The sequence below is a fragment of the Ylistrum balloti genome, unplaced genomic scaffold, assembly GCF_031769215.1.
Source record: "Ylistrum balloti isolate Yb309-2 unplaced genomic scaffold, AGI_CSIRO_Ybal_v1 Utg370260, whole genome shotgun sequence".
Lineage (NCBI taxonomy): Eukaryota > Metazoa > Mollusca > Bivalvia > Pectinida > Pectinidae > Ylistrum > Ylistrum balloti.
Window position 1 is genome coordinate 831,591 of NW_026782205.1, and position 26,165 is coordinate 857,755.

Here is a 26,165-nt window from a genome sequence, read left to right on the forward strand (position 1 = left end):
GCGCGCGTTCTCTACATTGTTATTTCTATGAATTTCGGCTTGTTTGCGGTTGACGAGATCGTTCAAGCATGGACGACAGTACGTGTGTGCACATGGAAGATTGACCGGGTCCTGAAAAACGTCCAGACAAACCGGACAGGTGAGTAACGACTCATCCATATCGCATCCTTTCAAAACGGAAACACAGGCCGAGTTCCTGCAGTCACCAACACCGGACCAGTCGTCAGATATAAACATAACATTTCTAAGGAGACGACAATAAGAGTATGACGTCACAATAAACGTGATGTCATAACGCCATGTGTCCAAAGACTTCGTCACATGTTGGAGAAAGACAGCCACGCAGACAATGTTCAAGTAGCTACATGTATATTATACATGTATAAAGAATACATGGTCAGTGTGTTAAAATCTCATATGTATTCTGTTCCAAGCCTAATATTGTATGACACCGACCTTGCATTCTATTTATCCTGCAACATTATTGAAAATCAGACCATCAAAACTTCAACAATTTTGTTGTTCAATTTTGTTCATTTGCCGTTGATATTACACTGAATTTTGCCTGATGACGTGTGCCAAAATTTGCTCTGCGCAGAAACAATGTTCCAAACTTCAACGGATATGACAGAGATTTTATGAATTTTCTTAAATTTCCTTGTTCGTTACAACACAATACAATCGCTGACGTCATAACGTCGCTGTCATGTTTGTTGAAGTTTGGTCCCCCAGAGTGCATTCCGGTATCTCAATGACACCTCTGTTTAAGGCTCACGCCATTTAAAGATAAAAAAAAACTTACATGTATCATGCTTAAGTATTTAATTGTTATTATTATTTTTCTTTTTTATACTATATATATATATATATACTTATTTTGAAAATTGGAGTTTGTTTTTCAAACATTAAACTGTTACCAGATGTGATGTACGTCTCTGGATATACATATACAGTCTACAGGAATTCGGTCCGTTTACATAAACGAATAGAATGGCCCCTAACGGTCGAACTCCTTCTAAAAGATCTAATAAAAATCATAACAAAACAAAAACCAGGAATACGCCGTCTAAATGTCTCGCTTATCATAATACTGACGCCCGTGTTGTACCGTCTCTGCTCTTGATCAGTTGTCCGAATGGTGGTGACTATCTATTCGAAATTTTATTTTTGTCTTGGTCGATAATTGATACATGTATATGAAATAAGCCCTGTGATATAAGCTGTTAAAAATAAACAAATAAGTAGCATGATGAAATCATTTAGATAATAGTGTGCTTAGTGTAGGTAGGTATTATCAGTTATGATGTAACCTCTCTGTAACTTCCTGTCTGAAAGAGAAACATATAAAGGGAGATAACCTTATGAGTAGCAGTAATGCGCATGCGTTTCAAACAGGAAGCACGTTGCTCTGTTACAACGATGGCTGCTGTAGACATTTCGCTGTTTACCGGTATCGGCCTTAGTGAGCAGAAAGCAAAGGAAACTATTAAGAATGAACAAGTATCACAGCTTCTGAAGCAAGCAATAGAACAGGTATGTGGTTATTCTCTGTTTTCTCAAACAGGTGCGTAAATATACACAGTACCTAAGTTGGGTTAAAACGAAAGTCGGATTTGGTCAATGATGCAATCATGTGTACTGAATTGATTTGACATATTGTTTACGTTTTCGTTTCCCTGCGTAATTTGTTTCCTTTCTCGTTTTGACTAAAACTGGTTGCTTTTTTTTATTGATATGTACCCTAATTAATTTATTTGAAGCTGCACCACAATATGAAAAAAACATGTCTAACGGACTTTCAAAAGTTTTGTTACAAATTATCCCGATTTACTGGCCATTTTTATTTGATTACTGGCTGCTTCATTGCTTTGGTTCATTAACCCATTAGCTTAACCAAGAACATACATTCTTTTGGATTATCAAGCTTGTATTAGTAATGTTTATCTGTCATTTGATTATAGTATTCCTCATTGAAACTCATTTATATCGGACGTTTGACAATGTCACCAAAGGGATTACCACACGTGGAGAACACAATTTACATATACATTCATGTTATTAAAGAAAGCAATGTTTCTTTTAGGCAAAAAAATGTGGGATGTCATCAGTAGATAAGGATGTTGGCAAGCTGCTTTACAATGTGGCCACTCGCCTCAAGAAACAGATTCAGTCTCACCAGAGTCTCCTTGTCAATTATATTGCCACCAAAAAAATCACCACCGAAATTCAACTTAATGGTAAAGTATTTTTTATCTGGGTCTCTCCAAATGCCTGATTTTTTCCCCGTATAAAGTCATATTGAAATATCTTAAATGTTTATACATCATAGGGATATCTATATTAAGACTGAATATCAAGAGTCATGGTGACAGTCCATACATGCACATATACCTTCTAAGCGTGTTCTCTTTTGGCCCATATACAATTGTACTTTGTGATAATGACAGTAATCTTAAGTGTCTATAATAGTGTCTATTACAATATATTTCATGTTAATTTTTTTATTAACAATTTTAAGTAGTGTTAAAATGTAATGTTACTCTGCTTATCATTGTAAGTAACTTAACTAATTCTGTTTTTCCCCCCGAGTTATCGATCTACCAATTTTCTGAAAAACATCCTTCTCATAGTGATGGTACTTGATTTAGTCTTATCTTGTCTATAACTTATTGCTGATGTAACTTTTTCAGCTGCCATGGAATATCTGTTACATAACCCACTACCTCCTGTTGATACCACACGCCTGGAGCAGGAGAGTGGAGTGGGCATTGTAATCACACCAGAACAGGTGGAGGAAGCAGTAAGTAATTTAAACCTGAGTCACTTTAAGTCATTAAGATATGAAGACCTGTTGAAAAGTAAATCATAATGCACTAAAAACCATTGGTATTTGTACATCTATGGTCCAATACGTATTCAAAATGTCAGGTTCTACACATACGCCTCATCCCATTCTTGTTTGCATAGGAGTAGAACATTTATGTCTTACAGAAATAGTTTAGAGTTTTTCTACACAAAATTCATACATAATTCAAATTTAAAGTTTCAGGACCTACATCATTATTTTAGATACATTTTGCCTGTTGCAAATCCGCAAACCCAATGATGAATTTGAAAAATTGCCTGTTATAGCTCTTATTATATGTATAATATTTATTTTTGCATTGTTGATTTTGATATATTGAATTGTGTCATTGTTTTCATTGAGGTGGAAGAAGTAATGGAGAAGTACAAGTCAGAACTTCTAGAAAAACGCTACAACTTCAGCACTGGTATTTTAATGGGTGAGTAAATATATAAATTATAAAACTTTTTACATATACCAATTTTTCTGGATTATATTCCGCAAATGTTTTTTCCTTGGCAGTTGGGTGTGCAGCTTATATACCAGTGTTGCTTATATTTGGACAAAATAATCAGCACCAAAAAAAAAATGAAGCATACCAGTATACCAGTAGGAGATGGTACCAAGGTTTTCACAAGTACCTGTCCATAACGTGTTTGTGACTGAAACAGATCATCTAGAACCGTCATTTTCAATCGTATACACAGTGATCTTAAGATTGAAATAAGAATAACATTCTTGTGGATTTAATTAATCATACTTTTTAATGTGAATCAAAATAATATCTTTTGAACTTTTTGTGGTTGCTTCAGAATCCATAACAGAAGTTTACACTAGCCTGTTGCATCCTGGGATCAATAGATCAACAGGTTATAGGTCAAATTCAAGCACAACTGCCATGCTTGTTCATGATAAAAAGGGCTTTATGTAACTTACAAGAAATAATCTGGGACTATAAGAATTTTGTCAGGGCCTTTGCTCATGTGTAACTGTGCAGACACTGACTGAAATATTGTTAAGTAAACCGTGCATAATATGAGGCCTTATAACTGTACGTAGGCAATCTTTGGAGGCTCCCAAGCAAAATGATTTCAATAATTGCAAATTTTATGTTTTTAAAACACATCAATAAAATAAAGGATTATCTTTGTATAATTCATTTGCAAACTTCATTGTTTCACTCATGATCTTGATAAATTGCCTTCTGTTATATCAACAACTGGTGTGGCTACTATGTGGATCAAATAGAAAAAATTGTTAAAACTGGCTTTGTGGCTTATATAGTGGCGCAGATGATAACCCGGAAATATCGTAGTTGAAGCGCTTAACATATCAGCTAGTCAAAGAGGTCTCTTTGTTCCTTACACTGGTCTGAATATTGAATGATCATCTTATATTTGATGTTGAAATTTACCAGTATCAAATTCAATTACCAGATATCCAAATTTCCTTGTCTTCAAAGATAATATCATCTACCACTATAACTATAATGACGGGACTGTGCTTAATTACAGGATCACTCTCACTTCTTCTTTCAGATATTTCAATTAACATCACTTGAACATGAACACATATGTATTTATCAAAAAGGCTGACTTTAATGTTATTTCAGGTGAAGCAAGGGCCAAACTCAAGTTTGCTGATGGGAAAATGATAAAAAATGAAGTGGATATGCAGGTAAAGTGTTAACAAAGAAATAAGTCAAAGTGAAACTCTCCAGCATTAACATAAAGACAAGTGACAATATTTCGCCTTTATCATGTTTGAGTTAATCTTTTCCCTTTGATATTTAAAGAATATTGTAGGTTGATTGCTTAATGTTAGCAGCAAATAGATTGAAGTCAATCATTAGAAAGAGAGCAAAATTAGAACGAATAGACCAGAGAGTTTTATAGACAGATATTGTATCCTTTATGGGGATGGTCACACAGAAATTTCAGTAGTGTTTATTTTTAAAAAGAAAGTTGCAAGACACAGTGTCTTTTTTTTTTATTTTATTTTATATATGGTTTCATATTCCTAACAATATATAACAATGTAATCAACAAAGTCCTTTTTTATTTTATTTTATATATGATTTCATATTCCTAATTATATTATATACCATTGTAATGAACAAAGTAACCTTTAGTAATTCAGTTCAGTACAATTTATATTACTTTACCAGGTGTTACATTTACTGGGACCAAAGACAGAGGCTGACAGACAGAAACCAGCTGTGAAAAAGGTACATTAATGTATAAATGTCATCACATTTCTCTGATTTTAAACATTCATGTGTAGTAGGGTTTTAGCATGTGGAAATTTCATGTTTGAAATAAATAAGATTGCTTTCCAAGAATTTTACAGTAATACATTTGAAAATTTTTTTGTAATGGTTATCACCCTACAGTTTGGGAACTTTCTTTCTTGATAGCATTTTTTTTATATTCTTCAGGCAGAAAAAACGAAGCAAAATGAAGCTCAGACCAAGGAACCACAGACAGAAACCTGTATGTAATGTTGAAATAAATCATATTCTTTTTAAAACTAAAAACTATTCTGAGGCCAGATTATAAACATTCAGTCTAAAAGAAGTGTAACTTATCATTATTTAAAAAATCTAGCGTTAAGGTGTTAATGCGATTTAAGGAAAAAGTCATATCCACAATAAATTGTTGCATGTTTCAGTCATGAACCCTGACGGATCTGTGAAGAGCTTTATGCAGGTTGCAGGAGAAGCTGTACACTTCCACAAAGTTGGTAAGTGGGTAGAATCTGCCAGTTATACACACCTACAACATACATGTGATACATTTCTCTATGTATGGCTTTGATCACATCAAATTCTACTTTCTCTCTGCTTCAGGTATTTTCTATCACATTTTTCCTGTTTTGTTATGTTTTCTTTTTCTTATTAAGCTAGTTCAGACTTAGTGTAAATTATAAAGAAACACAGCCGCCATACCATTAATGTAATATTTCTGATGGTGTAAATATAAACCAAATGATACTAAAATATATATTATTGAATAATATTGAAGATGAATGCTGGTGAGCCTGCTTTGAAGACCACCTCTATAACAGACTACCTGTCTATGAAGGTCATCTGTATATAACAAACTACCTGCCTATAAAGGCCATCTGTATATAACAAACTACCTGCATATGAAGGTCATCTGTATATAACAGACTTCCTGTCTATGAAGGTCATCTGTATATAACAAACTACCTGCCTATAAAGGCCATCTGTATATAACAAAACCACTTGTCCGTTAAGGCAATACCTGTCTATAAAAACTGCATTTTTTAGTTTCAAATGTAATCAGTAGTAGATAAAGGTATATGATGATTTCTATCTGATAGGTGAGAATTACAAAACTGACTGCTATGTTATCAATGAACATACTATGGATCGTCTGAAAAAACATGTCGAGGCTGTCAAGGGAAAGGTAGGATATAAAGTCATTTACTGTCTGTATTGAAATTTCAAAACCTATTAAGTTATTTGTGCATCACAGCTGAAACTATGCAGTAGATGGTTATACAGATTTGTAACTATAGACTTAAGCTGTTTATGAGGTTCTGTGAGAACAAACCAAAAGTAAGCTTGGATGATTCTTCCTCCTACTTAATGCAGTCATATTTCAAAGGAGTTAGCTATCACTGTGTCTCTATATTCATCCACCCATCCATCTGTGCTTGGGTCTGTGCATCTAAGCTTGCATACAAAATATCTCAAGCACACCTTTCCAGATTTAGTTCATATTGACTCTGCAACACTAAACTGTCAAGTTCTATAGCAAATTAGATTTTGTTGGTCATTGGCTAAGTCTAAAGGTCAAAAGCACATTTGACCTCTTCGGAAATAAAAAGTTTGTATACAAGGCGTGGATGGAACTTCTCAATATATGTAGTTCATATCCACATCAGATTATCATGTGCTATGCTTGAGTAAACATTGGTGGTCCACCGTCTTAGTAAAGGGTTAAAGGTCATGCTTTACCAATTTTGAAATGTAAAGATTGTGTACATCAGGTACTGAAATCTATTTTATCCGATGTTGAAAACTGAATTAACATTGATCCATTTTCTGATGAAGGTTCATTCAAGATTTCCACCAGAGCCAAATGGTATTCTCCATATAGGACATGCTAAAGCAATCAACTTCAACTTCGGATTTGCCAAGGTAAGCTAAGGCTACTTTTACTCAATATTTAATGTTTTTGTGCCCAGGTGACTTGGATTAGCCTGATAGTTTATCTCTACTAGAAAGTAGAATACTAACATATCTTTAAATATAAAATACCACTAACTATAAAATACTTCATGGTATAAAATAAAATGTAACCCCTTACCTGCCTGGTCTCATCCCTTTGATCTCATACCATGACACAGGTATAAAGGTGTGTATTGGGCCTTTTGTCATAACAACAGGTGACACAAGTGGATAAAGTGTTATTTACCTGTACACCTATTTCACACCTAAGCAGACTTAGGGAATGGAACAAGATGATTTCATTCATGAACTAAAATGCTAAATCATAACCAGTGTATATTGCATGTAAATGTATAAGGAGAAAGAATGGAATCTTGTAATTCCTTTATATAGTATAATTACGGAAATATCTTATCTAAGTCTGTGATATAATGTAGCATCTCGTTTATTAGAATTGCCGTCCAAAGAATATGTCATATATCTTACCATTCAACAAAAACAAGATGCTATCGCTGAAGTCATATTATGATAATTTTTAGTAGTAACACAATATGTTATTGTAATTTAGAAATTCTAGCATGAAATATGTTAATTTCCTCATCAGTGCTCAGAAACTTGTACACTACCAGTCTTTGTTACCACTAAGTCATCTATTTGGTTTTACTTTTAATCATGTCATCTTTATACCAATTAAAGGAATATTTTGATATGGAGTTTGTCCACATTTATACTTCAAAAGTTGTATTCAGTTTGGATACAGTTTTGTTTGGAAATCCTCATTATGCCTCGACATTATACGGTACACCTTAGATTAATTCACATATCTTCAGTCATGTGCAGTCCTTCATTAAATATAGTAACATATTTTGGTTTTGATAGTAAAAATTATTGTAGATATATGCATGTTTCCATGAAAGTAATTGTTTTCCTTATGTAGATATATATTGTGTGAAGGTGAAAAGTTGTAACATCATGTGCCTTGATCTAAGTTTTACAATAAATATGTTTAAATTCGTCTCTTCTTGCAAATTTCATATGGCTGTTTACCGTCTACAAAATGTTGTCGTCAGAATTATCTAATTCTTTAAAACTATCAAATATTCATTTGCAATCTAACGTTGCATAGCATGGCTTTAATTGATTTTGCCTATTTGTTCCATGGCGGCTGCTACCAGTTGTTGAACTTGTGACTTCATAGCTGATAGGGCCCCCTTTGGCATACATGAAAATTGTACACTTAACACATCAATATCTCGATATTGGGCCATGGCCAATTTTGATGCAGTTTTCCGCCCTTGTGATTTTGAATCATAGATAATAATACTCTAATGGTTTTTTTTTATTTGTGGGTACACTTTAAAAAAGAAAATATGTTTTTCTTCAACTTAAAGGAAAAAAACCCAACATCATGGTAATGGTTACATATCAACTTAAACCCATTTTTATGTTTGCTCATGAAATTGTCAAATATGAGTTCAATAAATACTTTCACCCTTAAAGACATGTTTATCTGTTAGGATTAAAAGAAAAGATGAAAATTGCATGCAAGAAAATCTGCCCTGTCTTTTAACAGGCCATGGGTGGTAATACATATTTGCGATATGATGACACAAATCCCGAGAAGGAAGAGGAGAAATTCTTCACAGCCATTTTGGATATGGTTCAGTGGCTAGGTGAGTTTTTGGTCAGATATTACAAAGCTATAAAAAATCAACATTTATAAGAAGTATAAGAAAATTTCTCAGTCATTTTTATAGAGTGTCATTTCATACAGAAACTTTTCTACTCTGTGTGAATGAAAACAACAGATTAGGACCAAAATACTAACAATTTTGACTTCTTGGCTCTTCTCTCATGATAAAGTTTAGTTATCCTTCAACCATTGAAGGAAAGAAGTGATGTGATAGGCTGAGATATGTGGTATAAATTATAACAACAAAACATCCATACTTACAATCTTACCAGTAATTCACATCCCTTGAAGGCTTCAAACATCCTTAGTAAGTAAGTATTAAAAAGACATCTGAAGTCATTTAAATCTCAGAACTAGTATAATATTGATGGTTGAAACGAAAAGGGTCGAATTCTGAATATTTAACAGTTGCTGTGACATACAGTCATATCATTAAGGTATTGTGTTTTTGTGTGGTATTGAAGGAAAACAATGGAGTATTTATCAACATCACAATAAACATGCTTGGCTACATTTAAATGAATCATCAAAAGAACTGAAACATGTACAGAATTTTTTACCATCAGGGTTTTATTGATTTCCTATATGTCCCACAGTTTGATCAGTATGTGCTGTGATGTACATTTTTTTGTATTGAATTCATATGCAAAGAGAAGATCTTCACATTTTGATATTGTTTTTATATGACTTGAGGTCAAAGTTCAATTGTTCAATTTACGCCTTGGTGAAATGTTATTAATTCACTGATTGTTGACAGGATATCAGCCCTTCAAGGTGACGCATGCCTCCGACTACTTCCAAGAGTTGTATGACTTTGCTGTTGTTCTCATCAAGAAAGGGTTTGCCTATGTGTGTCACATGAAGTCGGAGGATATTAAGGGGTTCAACCCTCCGGACTCTCCTTGGAGAGATAGACCCAAGGAGGAATCCCTACAGCTTTTTGAGGTGGGTAATTATCAGTTGATCTTAATAACTGAAATATAATGAGGACATTGTATATTTCTTTCTGAAGCTGGTGTATCTATAACTTAACATATCTGAACGTATATGCCTGTCTCTTACACAGGACATGAAGGCTGGTAAAATTGGAGAAGGGCAAGCAACTCTGAGAATGAAGCACATATTAGAAGAGGGAAAGAAAGACCCTGTGGCATACAGGATTAAATTCACGCCTCATCATAGAACTGGAGACAAGTGGTAAACATCCTTTATACAATCTTTACAAGCTCTGCTCTTGTACACATATATTGCATTGATAAACAAGCTAAAAACAGAACAATTGAAGGTTCAAAAGTTAAGGATTTTAGATCATTGGAATAAAGTACTGATCATTTCCTTACGATCTCGTACACCACTTGTGTCAATGCTAGTATGCTTCACATTGGTCATGTTTCTGATGAAGATGACTTTGTCATTCTCAATCATTCAAATGGTTGAATTATAATAATTTTTATTCCATGAAAGAAAATGTTTATGACCTGCTAGGATCTAGGCAGTTCTATATAGCATTATAAACATCCATATATATGTGTGTCATCCACCATTTTCTCTTTTGTGATATGTTGTCAAAGCTCCTGCAAACATTAAAAGTAACATGTCAAAGTGTTAGATAACTTTATTGTACTAGATACAAGGTTAAAGGTCACTATTGCTATAAATACACCTTACAGTGCATAGTTCTACATAGGAACAAGTAAAGGACAGTAGATGTAATGTATATCGTGCTGTGGTGTATATATATATATATATATATATATTGTTACTATGTGGTGTATATTTACAGGTATATATAGTTACTATGTGGTGTATATTTACAGGTGTACATAGTTACTATGTGGTGTATATTTACAGGTGCACATAGTTACTATGTGGTGTATATTTACAGGTATATATAGTTACTATGTGGTGTATATTTACAGGTGTACATAGATACTATGTGGTGTATATTTACAGGTATATATAGTTACTATGTGGTGTATATTTACAGGTATATATAGTTACTATGTGGTGTATATTTACAGGTGTACATAGATACTATGTGGTGTATATTTACAGGTATATATAGTTACTATGTGGTGTATATTTACAGGTGTACATAGCTACTACGTGGTGTATATTTATAGGTATATATAGTTACTATGTGTTGAATATTTACAGGTGTACATAGATACTATGTGGTGTATATTTACAGGTGTATCTACCCTACATATGATTTTACACATTGCTTGTGTGATTCCTTGGAGAACATTACACATTCACTGTGCACCAAGGAGTTCCAGTCAAGGTTGGTATACCAAATCTCAAGTTAAGTTATCAAAACTTACAAATTAATTGAATGTTGCTGATATCTAGCTAACACTGTATATTATTGAGTTTTACATTGTTGCACTTTTGTTTTCAATCTTATGATAAAAACTGTGTTGTAAGAGTTACTACCTTGACAAGGCCAGGCCTGAGGATATGAATAATTATCTCCCTTTCTTGCTTTATTTCATGTCCTTAAGTTCAGTATACAAAGGGAAATAATTCTTACTTTTACATGTAAATTTTTATTTTAGACGGTCATCATATTACTGGCTGTGTAACATGGTGGACACATACTGTCCTGTACAGTGGGAGTATGGTCGACTCAACCTCAACTATACTGTTGTTTCAAAACGGAAAATCGGAAAACTCATCACAGAAGGCTTTGTCAGGTAAAGATGACAACCTTTTAGGTTTGAAAATGTTTCATAATTTTCATTTCAACCATTCATGTGTAATTTCTGTCTGGACTTTTACGGACATTTCTTACTTACAATCATTCATGGTAAGCATATGATGCTTTCTCCAATGTGTTCAATAATAAATCAACAACTTCACTATATTTACTGTTAAAATTACTGTATATGACTAACTCTCTATAACATTCTGTATGTAGAGACACAAGTTTCTTCATGTATTTATTCCAACATAATGAATGAATATTAAAATTATTGTACAGAGATTGGGATGACCCTCGCCTTTTTACACTGACTGCCTTGAGGAGGAGAGGGTTCCCACCTGAGGCTATCAACTACTTCTGTGCTAAGGTATGGTTTTACTGAGGAGATCAGGAATACATGTGTTAATAGCAGTCCTTGCTGAAACTTTCAGAAAGTTTAAGGGGAAAAGTTTAATACTATTAAACTTAATAGTCTGGAACAATTTTCTTTTAAGAAGTGATATGGTGCCTAATGATTATTCTGGATTGTATCAAATTGTTTTTATTAGCTCACCTGGCCCAAAGGGCTAAGTGAGCTTATGCCATAGTACGGCGTCCGTCGCCGTCTGGCGTCCATCTGGCATCCGTCAACCAGAAGGCCTAGAATCTTTATATTTGGCTGGAAGGTTCCTTTGATGAAGCCAAACAAAGTTTGCAAAAAGAAATAACCTTGACCCATATTCAAGGTCACTGAGGTCAAATGTGTTAAAATCTTTCAACGACTTCTTCCAAAATACTTGAAGGCCTAGAATCATTATATATGGCTGGAATGTTCCTTTGATGAAGCTCAACTAAGTTTACAAAAAGAAATTACTTTGACCCATATTCAAGGTCACTGAGGTCAAATGTGTTAAAACCTTTCAACGACTTCTTCCAAAATATTTGAAGTCATGGAATCATTATATTTGGCTGAATAGTTCCTTTCATGAAGCCCAACAAAGTTTGCGGGAAAAAATAACCTTGACCCATATTCAAGGTCACAGAGGTCAAATGTGTTAAAATCTTTCAACGACTTCTTCCAAAATATTTGAAGTCATAGAATCATTATATTTGGCTGAATAGTTCCTTTCATGAAGCCCAACAAAGTTTGCGGGAAAAAATAACCTTGACCCATATTCAAGGTCACTGAGGTCTAATGTGTTAAGATGTTTTAAACAGTTTCTTCTGAAATATCGAAAAGCCTAGAATCATTATATTTGGCCAGTATGTTCCTTTTATGAAGTCCAAGAAAGTAAAAGAAATGACCTTGACCCATAGTCAAGGTCACAGTGGTCAAATGTGTTAAACGTGGATCATATGCACAGATATAGTAATGTTGGTCATAAAGATCCAGTGAGCGATACAGGCCCTCTGAGCCTCTTGTATGAAAATTTGTAACCTCGATACTCCAGAGGTTACAATCACTTTTGCTCTCTGCACCCCTCAAACATGTCATGTCAAGATTAAAAGAACAAGCGAAGTAATTTGATTGGTTCCAGGAGAAAAAAAAAGACCAATCCAAGCCTGATATGCTCTTTTTTGAAGATTACAAAGGAGCGACACCCAACTTCAAAGCTATTACAATATACAGTTATGTGACCTCAGAGGATCAAACTAGTCTTTCCGTCTTGTCCACAAGGTATCTTCCATGGAACCTTCAATTTTGCCATGACATGTTCAGGGGGTTGCAGAGAAGGAAAGTGATCATAACCCCTGGAGTATCGAGGATTGGCAACTTGCATTCATAAGAGTTGGTGGAGGTCATTACATTACTCACAAGGTCACTATATTGAGGAGGGGTGACATTATTACATTACTCACAAGGTCACTATATGAGGAGGGGTGACATTATTACATTACCCACAAGGTCACTATATGAGGAGGGGTGACATTATTACATTACTCACAAGGTCATTATATTGAGGAGGGGTGACATTATTACATTACCCACAAGGCCACTCTGTTTAAACAAATATTATGTTTAAGACTTCTGTTGATGAGAAAATTGCAATAATTGTTGTATGTTACAGGTAGGAGTAACAATGTCTCAAACTGTTCTTCATCCATCCATGTTGGATGCCTGTGTCAGGGAGGTGCTGAATGTGACGGCCCCAAGGTAAGAAAGCGTTCAAGGTCCATTTCACCCGATTTTACCTCTGACTGCTGTATCACACCTTACTATACATCATTTGTTGTCATTTGAATAAAGAGATATCTGGTTAGATCCATTATATCACTTACACATGCTTCATGTAAGTTCTTGCTACTATGATTATTACTGCCATACTGCCCCCTGTTCCACACCCCTCCATCCCAACCCTTCTCCCCATATACCTTGCTGTCAGTATAATATGGGGGCCTTGTGAAATGCAGTGATAAATCTATGTGCAAGTCTCGAGTCCTGTACTCATAGAAAGATGGGACTTCTAGAATTTCTGGAAATACTTCAATTTTTCATTGGGGGATCCATTTTTGGCGGGGTTGCACATAGTGCAAATCCGGGTTATAGTATGGTGAATGTCGGGTGGGTAGGCGGCTGGACGGGCGGGCGGGGAAAATTGGTACCAGTTTTGTAGAATTGTAGAATCAACCCCTCCTAGAGATTTTGACATAGAAGCTTGAAACTTTGTAGGATGTTTATATATATGTTGAAGATGTGCACCTCCTATTATGGAATCATTCCAGACATTTTTCTGGATTTTCAGGGCTTTGGAACTTAGTTATTTTCTGAAACTTTTCTTGTTATCACAGTTTCTCAGAAACTACTACAAGAATCTTTCCGAAATTCCACATATAAATCACCTTGGGGCCCTAGATGTCCATTGTCTATTTTTTTAACATTTCCGAATCCGAAATGACTGCAACTTCTTTCTTCAAATATTCTACATACTCAACAAATGAAACACCCTTAACTGTCTTATAAATACCATATAACATTGCACTCATCCCGCAACCCGGCCAATTGTGGCTTTGCCCCATTTTTTTTAGCAATGATGTAGAAAAGGACTCATGAAAATAAATTGTAGATTGATCACAGGGAATATTGCTTTGACCCCCTAAACCCATTTTCTGAAGGTTTCGATGTGCATAGTGTTGATTTTGTTTTCCATTTTATTTTGATAATCCCATGCTGCTGTTTCCGACACTGTGCCCACCAATTTATTGGGATTGATGGTTGGTTTACAGAGTTACCCAAGTCTTGCCATTGTGTTTACTTAGGAGTATGGACATTCATATCTTACAAACAAATTTCATCCTGAAATCTTAGTTGTTTCATGATATATTCCAAAATCATTGTAATACATAGTACTGTAAATGTGGTTATTTCTATGGTTGGATAATTTCACGATTTTAAGAGGCAAACTGTATGTACAGGTGTTATTTTCGAAATCAGTGAACCATCAGATTTCTGATGTGTATTTTGATATGTATGAAATAAGTCACACGTGGGTAAAATTTACACGGCAGAATGACAAGTAAATAGGCTCTGTCTGTTTAATATTACATAGTAGTAAAATTCCTGCTGAATGTTACATATTGTTGATTTTCTTTTGATAGAGCAATGGCAGTATTAGACCCCCTCAAGGTGACAATAACTAACTTTGGTGATGCTCATAAGGCAATTAGTGTACCCAACTTTCCAGCAAATGAAGAGAAGGGCTCGCACAAGGTTCCTTTTGGGGCCACAGTGTTTATAGAAAGGGATGATTTCAGAGAGGTAGGCTGTTTAATATAGAGAGATCAGTTCAGAGAAGAAGCAAAGAGCAAATTCAAAGAGGGAGATTTTATTAATGTAGACTATGAAATAAAGATAGACAAAATTAGAGAGATAGGTTGTAATAACTTCCGTAGACAGATGTCTGTGATAATATAGACAGACAAATTCAGAAAGATGATTTATGATAATACAGACAAATTCAGAGAGATGATTTATGATAATACAGAAAAATTCAGAGAGATGATTTGTGACAATACAGAAAGATAGGCTTTGATATACAGAGAGATAATAAATGTCTTTAGTTGGAGTACTTGTACCATTTCAGAAAGCTGACAAAAACTACAAAAGATTTTCTACTGACCAGCCAGTTGGACTCCGCCATGCGGGTTTTGTCATAGCTGTGGAAAAAGTGATAAAGGTAAAATTCACCCAGAATTTCTGTAACTATAGACAGATAATGTATAAGGCGTGAGAAGTATCATTTTGTGCCAGTGTTTATTACTGGAATACATTTCTAGAGACCAGTTAAAGGTCAATTTAAATGATAACTTGAGGTATGGTTCTGTGATATAGAAAGGCTAGATTCGAGGTTTATCTACTGAAGTAGGTGTCATAGTCCATGATTTAAGATTTATTTTTCAAAATCGCAGGATGATGATGGAAATGTTTGTGAGGTGTTGGCTACCTGTAAACCATCAACAGAATCCGACAAGCCCAAAGGTTTTATACACTGGGTGTGTGAACCTCTGGTTTGTGAAGTGCGGTTGTATGAGATTCTGTAAGTACTATCCATAGTGACGGCTTTTACAACTGAGATAATTTTATTGAATTTTTATATATGCACCAACACCCCACCCCCTATGCCCATCCCCTCCTGTGGTGATTCAAAGGTTTGAATTAATGAAGAAATAGAAAGACATAATCAAAATAGGATTTGCTGTAAAAGGAAAAGCTGTTATATGAGCCCTACGGATAATGTAGATCTGGCATACCTACTTGCAAGTTAAACCACTTCTCTGACAGAGCAATGGCAGTTGGGCTGACAATTTGTGTTGTTGACGATATTAACTCATGCTTGTTTTAGGGGGGATAAAAACAAGAACAGGGTTTTCATAGAGTCTTGTATTATCCCTTTATATCCACTTTTAGAGTGTTTTCACGATTAATTTCATCTTATCTTATTTCATAATCCAGGCCGTGATAGTGTCGGTGATGACCTGACATGGATATTCATAATGTCAATAAAAAAGGGAAAATCAAAATTGTCCTGATCAAATGTTACCATGTAAATGAGGAGGAGCTCTAACACTGTGATTTAGTGAATTACTGGAGTTTTAATTCTGCATGGTTTTTTAAGATCATCAATTAAAATATTTTTAAAATTTAATCATGGCATGCAGGTTTTCAGCAAAGCTTAGGGACTGAAGTCCATCAACAGAATCTACCTAGTCCCTATAGTACAAAAGACACAAAAGTGAATAGTACTCTTAACTGCACATAAATACATCAACTAATTGATTGAACTTTATCACACAGCTATATAACTCCATAGAACATGAATGATCTATTTCATATTTATCAGTATGTCAAGTAGTTATTTCCCTTGAATCAATATTCAATGAAAATGTATAAAGCTATTTGCACTTGATGTTTTTGCTGATAAAACGTTTCAGAACGTTACCTGTATGATGATGTCATGTCAATTATTGCATCATTAAATTATCTTTTCAAAAATAAACAAAAAATACCTGGGAAGGGTAGCAGCTCCTAATACTGTCTATCGCTGGTTTGTTTATATCTTATTTCCATCATGTGAGTAACCAATTCTTTACTGTAGAAATTCTCTTTGCAGATTTAATCATAAAAATCCAGAGGATAAGAACGTTGTACCTGGTGGATTTGTAACAGATGTTAACAAGGTAGTGTCACAAAGTTTTTTTTTAAACACAATTTATATTATGCCTGTAGTAAAATAATTATCATGCATATCAGCAGAAGGCAGGTATTGTTTTCTCTAAAGGGAGATAACTCTGTCACACATGGGCAGATATCTAAATGATTTCTACCTTGTTGCATTGATTTTACCTATATATTACTGCCATCTGTGAAGAGATGATAATTTAGAAGGCTGCACATTCAAATGTTATATCCAATTTATATGCTTTTTTCGTTGTTTTGCAGAATTCTATGCAGGTCATACCTAATGCTTACGTGGATGTTTCGGTGAAAAATGCTAAACTTTACGACAGATTCCAGTTTGAACGTGTAGGATTTTTCACTGTAGACAAAGATTCTACCTCGACAAAGGTAAGTAAAATTGACTCACAACTTTAGAGTGTCATGACACAATAAAACTGCTTGACATATCTACTGTTTACAGCTGTAAATTTGTGTTTTTATCCTGTGTGACCACAAATGCATGTTTAGAATTTTAATGCTGTGCTTCATAAATGTATGGAAATAAACACCTTTACAATAAAGGAGATGCTTGTAAAATAAAAAAAAATTTGATAGCTCAAATTACTTTTTTTAAAACTATCGTTTAGTCAGCTCTTGAATTTATGAATGACTATCAACACAGAAGTCACTTAACCCTTATTTGTTTAATAATCTGAAAATCTTCAAGAAATTTTTTTATAGGCTTTGAATTGGAGTTTGAAACCCCACTTGATTCTGTCCATAATGGTGTCTCATTGCCAGTCTACAGCATAGACATAAATATTTATATCAAATTCAACGAACATGAAAATGTCAGAAATAGTTCATTTCGCTCATATTGTGGCGAAGGCTGGTATGGCAATATCTGCTGCATCAACTTGGGAAATGTAGATTAAACCCTTAAAATGGCATGAAGCAGTGGTATTTTACAGCCGACACAGTCATTACAAAATATCTGTCCTTCGTATTTGGTGGGAGGCATATAACCACAAACTTGTCCATCCTTCCATCAGTCTGTTTGTTAGTCCATCTTTCTTTCCATCCTTTCATGTTTGGAGCTTAAGTTTTCTGACAGTTAAGCAAGGATCATGAAAGTATACATTGGTCATACTAAAGGGATGTTCAGTGTACCAAATTTAGGGTCCTCGACACCTCAATTTCAGAGTTAATGATCTTTTCTAAGATGTGCAGAGCATAACCGTCCTTGCATTTAAACTGGGATAATGAAATTTGGTGTATAGACTGACATATGCAGACAATGTGCAGTATACTAATATTAGGGTCCACAACCCCTTTATTACAGAGTTATTGCCATTTGCTACAATTTTGTGTGCGGAGCCTTACTTTGCCTGTATTTAAAAATGATGTACACATCAGTCATTCAAAAGCAAAGAGCAGTATAGCAAAGTCAGGGTGCACAACCCTTCAGTACAGAGTTATTGTCGTTTGTTTAAAAAATTGGGCCCAATAAAGTAATTGTCGCGAGCATTCATCAGTTTCACTGATACTCTTGTCTTGATCAGAATAAAGAGTTTCTAAACATGGAACTAGGGATAATTGATATAGCCTTTACAAGTGGAAGACAATGTAGAGTATTGTACAGGTTATAAAAAAATCAGTTGTAATAAGCTTAACATGAACAATGGGTAGTCATATTATATTGAAAAAGTATGGAATGTCATGTAGATTTATGAGAATAATAAAAGTGAAAGCTGTGGAACAAGAGTCCAAAATATTTCATGAATTTTTACCAATTTGTTTTTATCACAAATACTTGGTACAGCCTGCTGTGATGTGAAACAAGGATTATCTTAATCACTATAAAAAGTAAGGTTTTACTGTTGATGATATTTTGTAGTTCAATAGTTCATCCTTAATTGCTTTTGACACCTGCAAGATTGTTAACATCAAAATGTTTCAAAAGTTGATTACAGTTTTTAAATAACATGAACAATGGTCTTTCATCATTACTGGGACACACAGCCTGCTGTCTTTAGCATTGATTGGTAAGGTAAAAATGGAAACAAACCAAAATTAAACAACTTCAAAATTAGGACTATGTAAAACAAGAGATCCCACAGTGATCTTGGTGCCCACTTTTGTTTGATCTTTATTTGTTCCTTAAAAGTTGTATCTTTTCCCTTCTTTTTCTCCTCACCTCTGTTTTTGCTCTTAATGATAGTAATTTTCAATCCTTCTTTTTCAGAAATAGCAATAATAATCTTTTAACTGCCGAATCCAAGATGCTCGCCTGTCAGTCAATTTTGTTTTTCTTATCAGTCTGAAAATCAAATGGACACAACCAAGGATGTAAGGGAACCTACATATAAAATTTGAGAGATCAATTTAGTACTGCTCAAGAAATAGCAATAACAAACTTCATTGTAAAAATCCAGTACAGGGAAATTTGAATAACCTACCATCTGATGATGATGATATAAAAGGCAAATGAAGATGATCTATTGTAGGTTCACTGAACACATGGATCTCTGTAGTTTTATAAAGTCTAAAATATATAATATAAATAGACAGAAATATGTTAAAGGAAAAAGAACAAAGTCTTCTATCTACATAAGGCCAGGTTTTGTTATGTCCCATATCTGAAGCCTAATTTATATTTTGTGTAAACAGCAGTTTCAGTCACTTCATTCTTTAATCTACATGTAGTAGATAAGTCAGACAGTGAGAAAAAAACATAGTACAATTAAGTAGCTTAATTATGTTATTGTAACTGAATTTAGCATCTAGGTTTTTAAAAGCAGACAGCTACAAGAATTTTAGAAAAGGAAGCAAAAATGTCATGTTTTCTTTCTTTCTCACAGTGAAATAATTTCTTGAAAGAGATTTCTTCTCTTGGGGATCCAATCCCACGAGTCTTTCATTGCCAGTCTATTTAGGAAGCGGCTGGATTCTGTCTGCCGATTTTTGTGACCCTCACAGAAATAATGACTAAATTATATGTGCATGTATGATGCAATCACTTACTGCCAGTGTGATGTATATAAATTTATGCAGCATTCATGTCAGAGGGTTCCTGATTATTTTTTGTGATCTTAAAAGGCCTTAAAATGGACATTAAACTTGATATCATAGAAATATTGAACTAGAGGCCAAGCTCAATAATAAATCAACAGGAAGTCTGTAAGAGAAATAAGATCTTTTACAATTACAAACACATTGGAAATTTCAGGAATGCCTACTACAAATATGTTCACTTCTCACACTACCAAAATAAGTAACGTTTTAATAAATCTCACAACTAGAATACTCACTACAAACAAACTCACAACTCACACTACCAGAATACTCACTACAAACATTCTCACAACTCACACTACAAGAATACTCACTACAAACATTCTCACAACTCACACTACCAGAACACTCACTACAAACATTCTCACAACTCACACTACAAGAATACACAGTAAAAACATTCTCACAACTCACACTACCAGAATACTCACTACAAACATTCTCACAACTCACACTACCAGAATACTCACTACAAACATTTTCACTACTCACTCTACCAGAATACTCACTACAAACATTCTCACAACTCACTCTACCAGAATACCCACTACAAACATTCTCACAACTCACACTACAAGAATACACAGTAAAAACATTCTCACAACTCACACTACCAGAATACTCACTACAAACATTCTCATAACTCACACTACCAGAATACACAGTACAAACATTCTCACAACTCTCACTACCAGAATTCCCACTACAAACATTCTCACAACTCACACTACTAGAACACTCACTACAAACATTCTCACAACTCACACTACCAGAACACTCACTACAAACATTCTCACAACTCACACTACCAGAATACACAAACAAACATTCTCACAACTCACACTACCAGAATACACAGTACAAACATTCTCACAACTCACACTACTAGAATACTCATTACAAACATTCTCACAACTCACATTACCAGAATACACAGTATAAACATTCTCACAACTCACACTACCAGAATACTCACTACAAACATTCTCACAATTCACACTACCAGAATACACACTACAAACATTCTCACAATTCACACTACCAGAATACACACTACAAACATTCTCACAACTCACACTACCAGAATACTCACTACAAACATTCTCACAACTCACACTACCAGAAAACTCACTACAAACATTCTCACAACTCACACACTACCACTACAAACAACACTCACACTACAAACATTCTCACAACTCACACTACCAGAATACACACTACAAACATTCTCTCAACTCACACTACCAGAATACTCACTACAAACATTCTCACAACTCACACTACCAGAACTACAAACATTCTCACAACTCACACTACCAGAATACACTACAAACACTCACTACTCACAAACATTCTCACAACTCACACTACCAGAACACTCACTACAAACATTCTCACAACTCACACTACCAGAATACCCAAACAAACATTCTCACAACTCACACTACCAGAATACACAGTACAAACATTCTCAACACTCACACTACCAGAATACACAGTACAAACATTCTCACAACTCACATTACCAGAATACTCACTACAAACATTCTCACAACTCACACTACCAGAATACACAGAACAAACATTCTCACAACTCACACTACCAGAATACATAGTACAAACATTCTCACAATTCACACTACCAGAATACACACTACAAACATTCTCACAACTCACACTACCAGAATACTCACTACAAACATTCTCACAACTCACACTACTTGAATATCCACTACAAACATTCTCACAACTCACACTACCAGAATACTCACTACAAACATTCTCACAACTCACATTACCAGAATACTCGCTACAAACATTCTCACAACTCACACTACCAGAATACACAGAACAAACATTCTCACAACTCACACTACTAAAATACTCACTACAAACATTCTCACAACTCACACTACCAGAACACTCACTACAAACATTCTCACAACTCACACTACCAGAATACACACTACAAACATTCTCTCAACTCACACTACCAGAATACTCACTACAAACATTCTCACAACTCACACTACCAGAACACTCACTACAAACATTCTCACAACTCACACTACCAGAACACTCACTACAAACATTCTCACAACTCACACTACCAGAATACCCACTACGAACATTTTCACTACTCACTCTACCAGAATACTCACTACAAACATTCTCACAACTCACTCTACCAGAATACCCACTACAAACATTCTCACAACTCACACTACAAGAATACACAGTAAAAACATTCTCACAACTCACACTACCAGAATACTCACTACAAACATTCTCATAACTCACACTACCAGAATACACAGTACAAACATTCTCACAACTCTCACTACCAGAATTCCCACTACAAACATTCTCACAACTCACACTACTAGAACACTCACTACAAACATTCTCACAACTCACACTACCAGAACACTCACTACAAACATTCTCACAACTCACACTACCAGAATACACAAACAAACATTCTCACAACTCACACTACCAGAATACACAGTACAAACATTCTCACAACTCACACTACTAGAATACTCACTACAAACATTCTCACAACTCACATTACCAGAATACACAGTATAAACATTCTCACAACTCACACTACCAGAATACTCACTACAAACATTCTCACAACTCACACTACCAGAATACATAGTACAAACATTCTCACAATTCACACTACCAGAATACACACTACAAACATTCTCACAACTCACACTACCAGAATACTCACTACAAACATTCTCACAACTCACACTACTAAAATACTCACTACAAACATTCTCACAACTCACACTACCAGAACACTCACTACAAACATTCTCACAACTCACACTACCAGAATACACACTACAAACATTCTCTCAACTCACACTACCAGAATACTCACTACAAACATTCTCACAACTCACACTACCAGAACACTCACTACAAACATTCTCACAACTCACACTACCAGAACACTCACTACAAACATTCTCACAACTCACACTACCAGAATACCCAAACAAACATTCTCACAACTCACACTACCAGAATACACAGTACAAACATTCTCAACACTCACACTACCAGAATACACAGTACAAACATTCTCACAACTCACACTACCAGAATACTCACTACAAACATTCTCACAACTCACACTACCAGAATACTCACTACAAACGTTCTCACAACTCACACTACCAGAACACTCACTACAAACATTCTCACAACTCACACTACCAGAACACCCACTACAAACATTCTCACAACTCACTCTACCAGAATACTCACTACAAACATTCTCACAACTCACACTACCAGAATACCCACTACAAACATTCTCACAACTCACTCTACCAGAATACTCACTACAAACATTCTCATAACTCACACTACCAAAATACACAGTACAAACATTCTCACAACTCTCACTACCAGAATTCCCACTACAAACATTCTCACAACGCATACTACTAGAATACTCACTACAAACATTCTCACAACTCACACTATCATAATACACACTACAAACATTCTCACAACTCACCCTACTTGAATATCCACTACAAACATTCTCACAACTCACACTACCAGAATACTCACTACAAACATTCTCACAACTCACACTACTAGAATACCCACTACAAACATTCTCACAACTCACATTACCAGAATACACAGTATAAACATTCTCAACACTCACACTACCAGAATACATAGTACAAACATTCTCACAACTCACACTACCAGAATACTCACTACAAACATTCTCACAACTCACACTACTAGAATACCCACTACAAACATTCTCACAACTCACACTACCAGAATACTCACTACAAACATTCTCGCAACTCACACTACCAGAATACACAGTACAAACATTCTCACACTACCAAATACCCACTACAAACATTCTCACAACTCACACTACCAGAATACTTACTACAATCATTCTCACAACTCACACTACCAGAATACTCACTACAAATATTCTCACCACTCACACCATCAGAATACTCACTACAAACATTCTCACAACTCACACTACCAGAATACTCACTACAAACATTCTCACAACTCACACTACCAGAATACTCACTACAAACATTCTCCCAACTCACACTACGAAATACTCACTACAAACATTCTCACAACTCACACTTCCATGTTAAGGTATGAAACTTTTGTAGAGGAGAGATTCTATTGTAGAAAAAAGTCCTTTCAGGCAAGTTATGGTTATTTTATATATTTCTATATTGGTAAACCAGTAATGTTAGCTACTTTCTAAGGGGCATGTATATGTAGAAAAGTAGTAGGACTAACAGGCTTATCAGGTAAAATAGTGTATAAGTGATAAGTACTTAATGGGTATATAGTAATCACTTTGGGGGTATATCTATGTGACTCTGCTCACTTTGACTTCCTGATCCATGCATGGGGGGGGAGTTTATTGACACGATCTACAGCGTTCTTTTTTTTCCAAGCTTTTGGAAAAAACTGCAAAAACAATTGCATCTATGAAAAAGGTATGTTTTCAATGTGCTCCACTAATCATGTAAAACAAATCAAACAGAGTCTGAATATTCTTTAATCACTGTTAAAATTTAGGTTCCAATTGATAAAGAACCTGTGGTATTGAAATGACAGTTCATCTGATGCTTCCTCATCAGATGTAATCAAACATCAGAGAAATGAAAGTTAAAATTTACTACATGTCTACATAGCATGCACCCATAAAATAGACTTCTTTCCAATGAACTCTTTGTGAAATTGTCCATAGATATTGTATTGCTGTTAGTGAAATTGTCCATGTCTGTTTTATCATCAAGTCACATGCTTACAGATGCACTATGGTGCAGTTACGTGGTTCCCTCTGACCGCTTCCTTTGTCTTCGCCTTTGTCAATGCTGGCTACATTTCCTGCGCTGTGTGCGTTCCTATCAACATCATCATATCCAAGCCATGTTGTAACATCGTCAAAGTGTTCAAAGTGTGGAGACAAAAAGCATTGATGTATTGTAGAATCTCGATAAACAGTAGTTGAACATAAAATTCTGCAGACAGGCGTATGCACTTGTACAGATGTAAAGACGACATTGGCTTGCTTTTAGCATACTTATCACCATCTAGATCGGGAAAAACATCGGACATGAAATCATTTTCTAGGTGTTGTTAGGTTTGTCGACATCTGATTAAAGTGGTTAATTACAAATGTACTTCAGAATTTTATATAGAATCAGCGCTCGACTGGGTTAAGATACTTTAATGATATGTAAATCCTTGATATTATCAAAGCTAACATTGAAACATGTAGACATAATAACTAAATAACATAGGTACAAATCTGGGTGTCCTTAAATGGCAGCCCTTCTGGACAGGATGAGGGTGTCTGCAGGTTAGAGCTGAAGCAGATGGAGAGTTGTATTAGACACAGTGGGTACTAAACTGTATATACCTACATAGATTCTGGAGTTGGGATGTTTGTGTGACTGTAGCTATGTGTCATATTCTGATTTATGAAGGCAGAGTGGAGGGGTTAAAAATGATACTACACAAACCTAGCGCCAAAACAGGAAACAAGGTCATTTCAAGGTCCATACCTATCATAATCTTCAGGAAACGATGCAGAATTTTTTTTTTCTACCTCTATGATTTATAATGCTTGTCATATTAAGTAGCACTTTGGGACATTGTTTTGATATGAGCTGTTTTATGAGAAACTTCATTTATAAAGAGCATGATTTAATGTTATCACACAACAACAAAAAAATCATTGATTGGTGTATAAATCTCTCTGTTTCTTCATCAAAAGATAATTACCAGCTGACATGTGATGCCTTCTTGTGTTTCAAAAGCAATTTACCCTAATCAGCAATAGATGTCATTGTTTCATTTTGCTTGGCCAAATTCTAGGTAAACAGTAAGTGACCACAATAGATAGCCACCTGGCACAACTCTGCTAAGATATCATTTCTGGATGTAATTAAATACTTTTCATTTTATACCACT

General features: G+C 34.9%; 1 protein-coding gene across 1 annotated transcript in view; it reads left to right on the plus strand.

The window, feature by feature from the left end:
* Positions 1-1,419: 1,419 nt before the first annotated feature.
* The window catches only part of LOC132552580 (glutamine--tRNA ligase-like), a 35,759-nt gene continuing 11,013 nt past the window's right edge, over positions 1,420-26,165 (plus strand). The window contains exons 1-22 of the mRNA XM_060216766.1: positions 1,420-1,533; positions 2,084-2,237; positions 2,691-2,800; positions 3,209-3,284; positions 4,458-4,522; positions 5,013-5,072; positions 5,283-5,337; positions 5,516-5,587; positions 6,191-6,276; positions 6,927-7,013; positions 8,617-8,716; positions 9,494-9,681; positions 9,803-9,933; positions 10,928-11,020; positions 11,295-11,432; positions 11,720-11,807; positions 13,489-13,574; positions 15,017-15,176; positions 15,502-15,594; positions 15,827-15,954; positions 17,029-17,095; positions 17,358-17,483. Of these exons, the coding sequence (XP_060072749.1) occupies positions 1,420-1,533; positions 2,084-2,237; positions 2,691-2,800; positions 3,209-3,284; positions 4,458-4,522; positions 5,013-5,072; positions 5,283-5,337; positions 5,516-5,587; positions 6,191-6,276; positions 6,927-7,013; positions 8,617-8,716; positions 9,494-9,681; positions 9,803-9,933; positions 10,928-11,020; positions 11,295-11,432; positions 11,720-11,807; positions 13,489-13,574; positions 15,017-15,176; positions 15,502-15,594; positions 15,827-15,954; positions 17,029-17,095; positions 17,358-17,483 (2,277 nt within the window). The remainder of the gene's footprint in view (positions 1,534-2,083; positions 2,238-2,690; positions 2,801-3,208; positions 3,285-4,457; positions 4,523-5,012; positions 5,073-5,282; positions 5,338-5,515; positions 5,588-6,190; positions 6,277-6,926; positions 7,014-8,616; positions 8,717-9,493; positions 9,682-9,802; positions 9,934-10,927; positions 11,021-11,294; positions 11,433-11,719; positions 11,808-13,488; positions 13,575-15,016; positions 15,177-15,501; positions 15,595-15,826; positions 15,955-17,028; positions 17,096-17,357; positions 17,484-26,165) is intronic.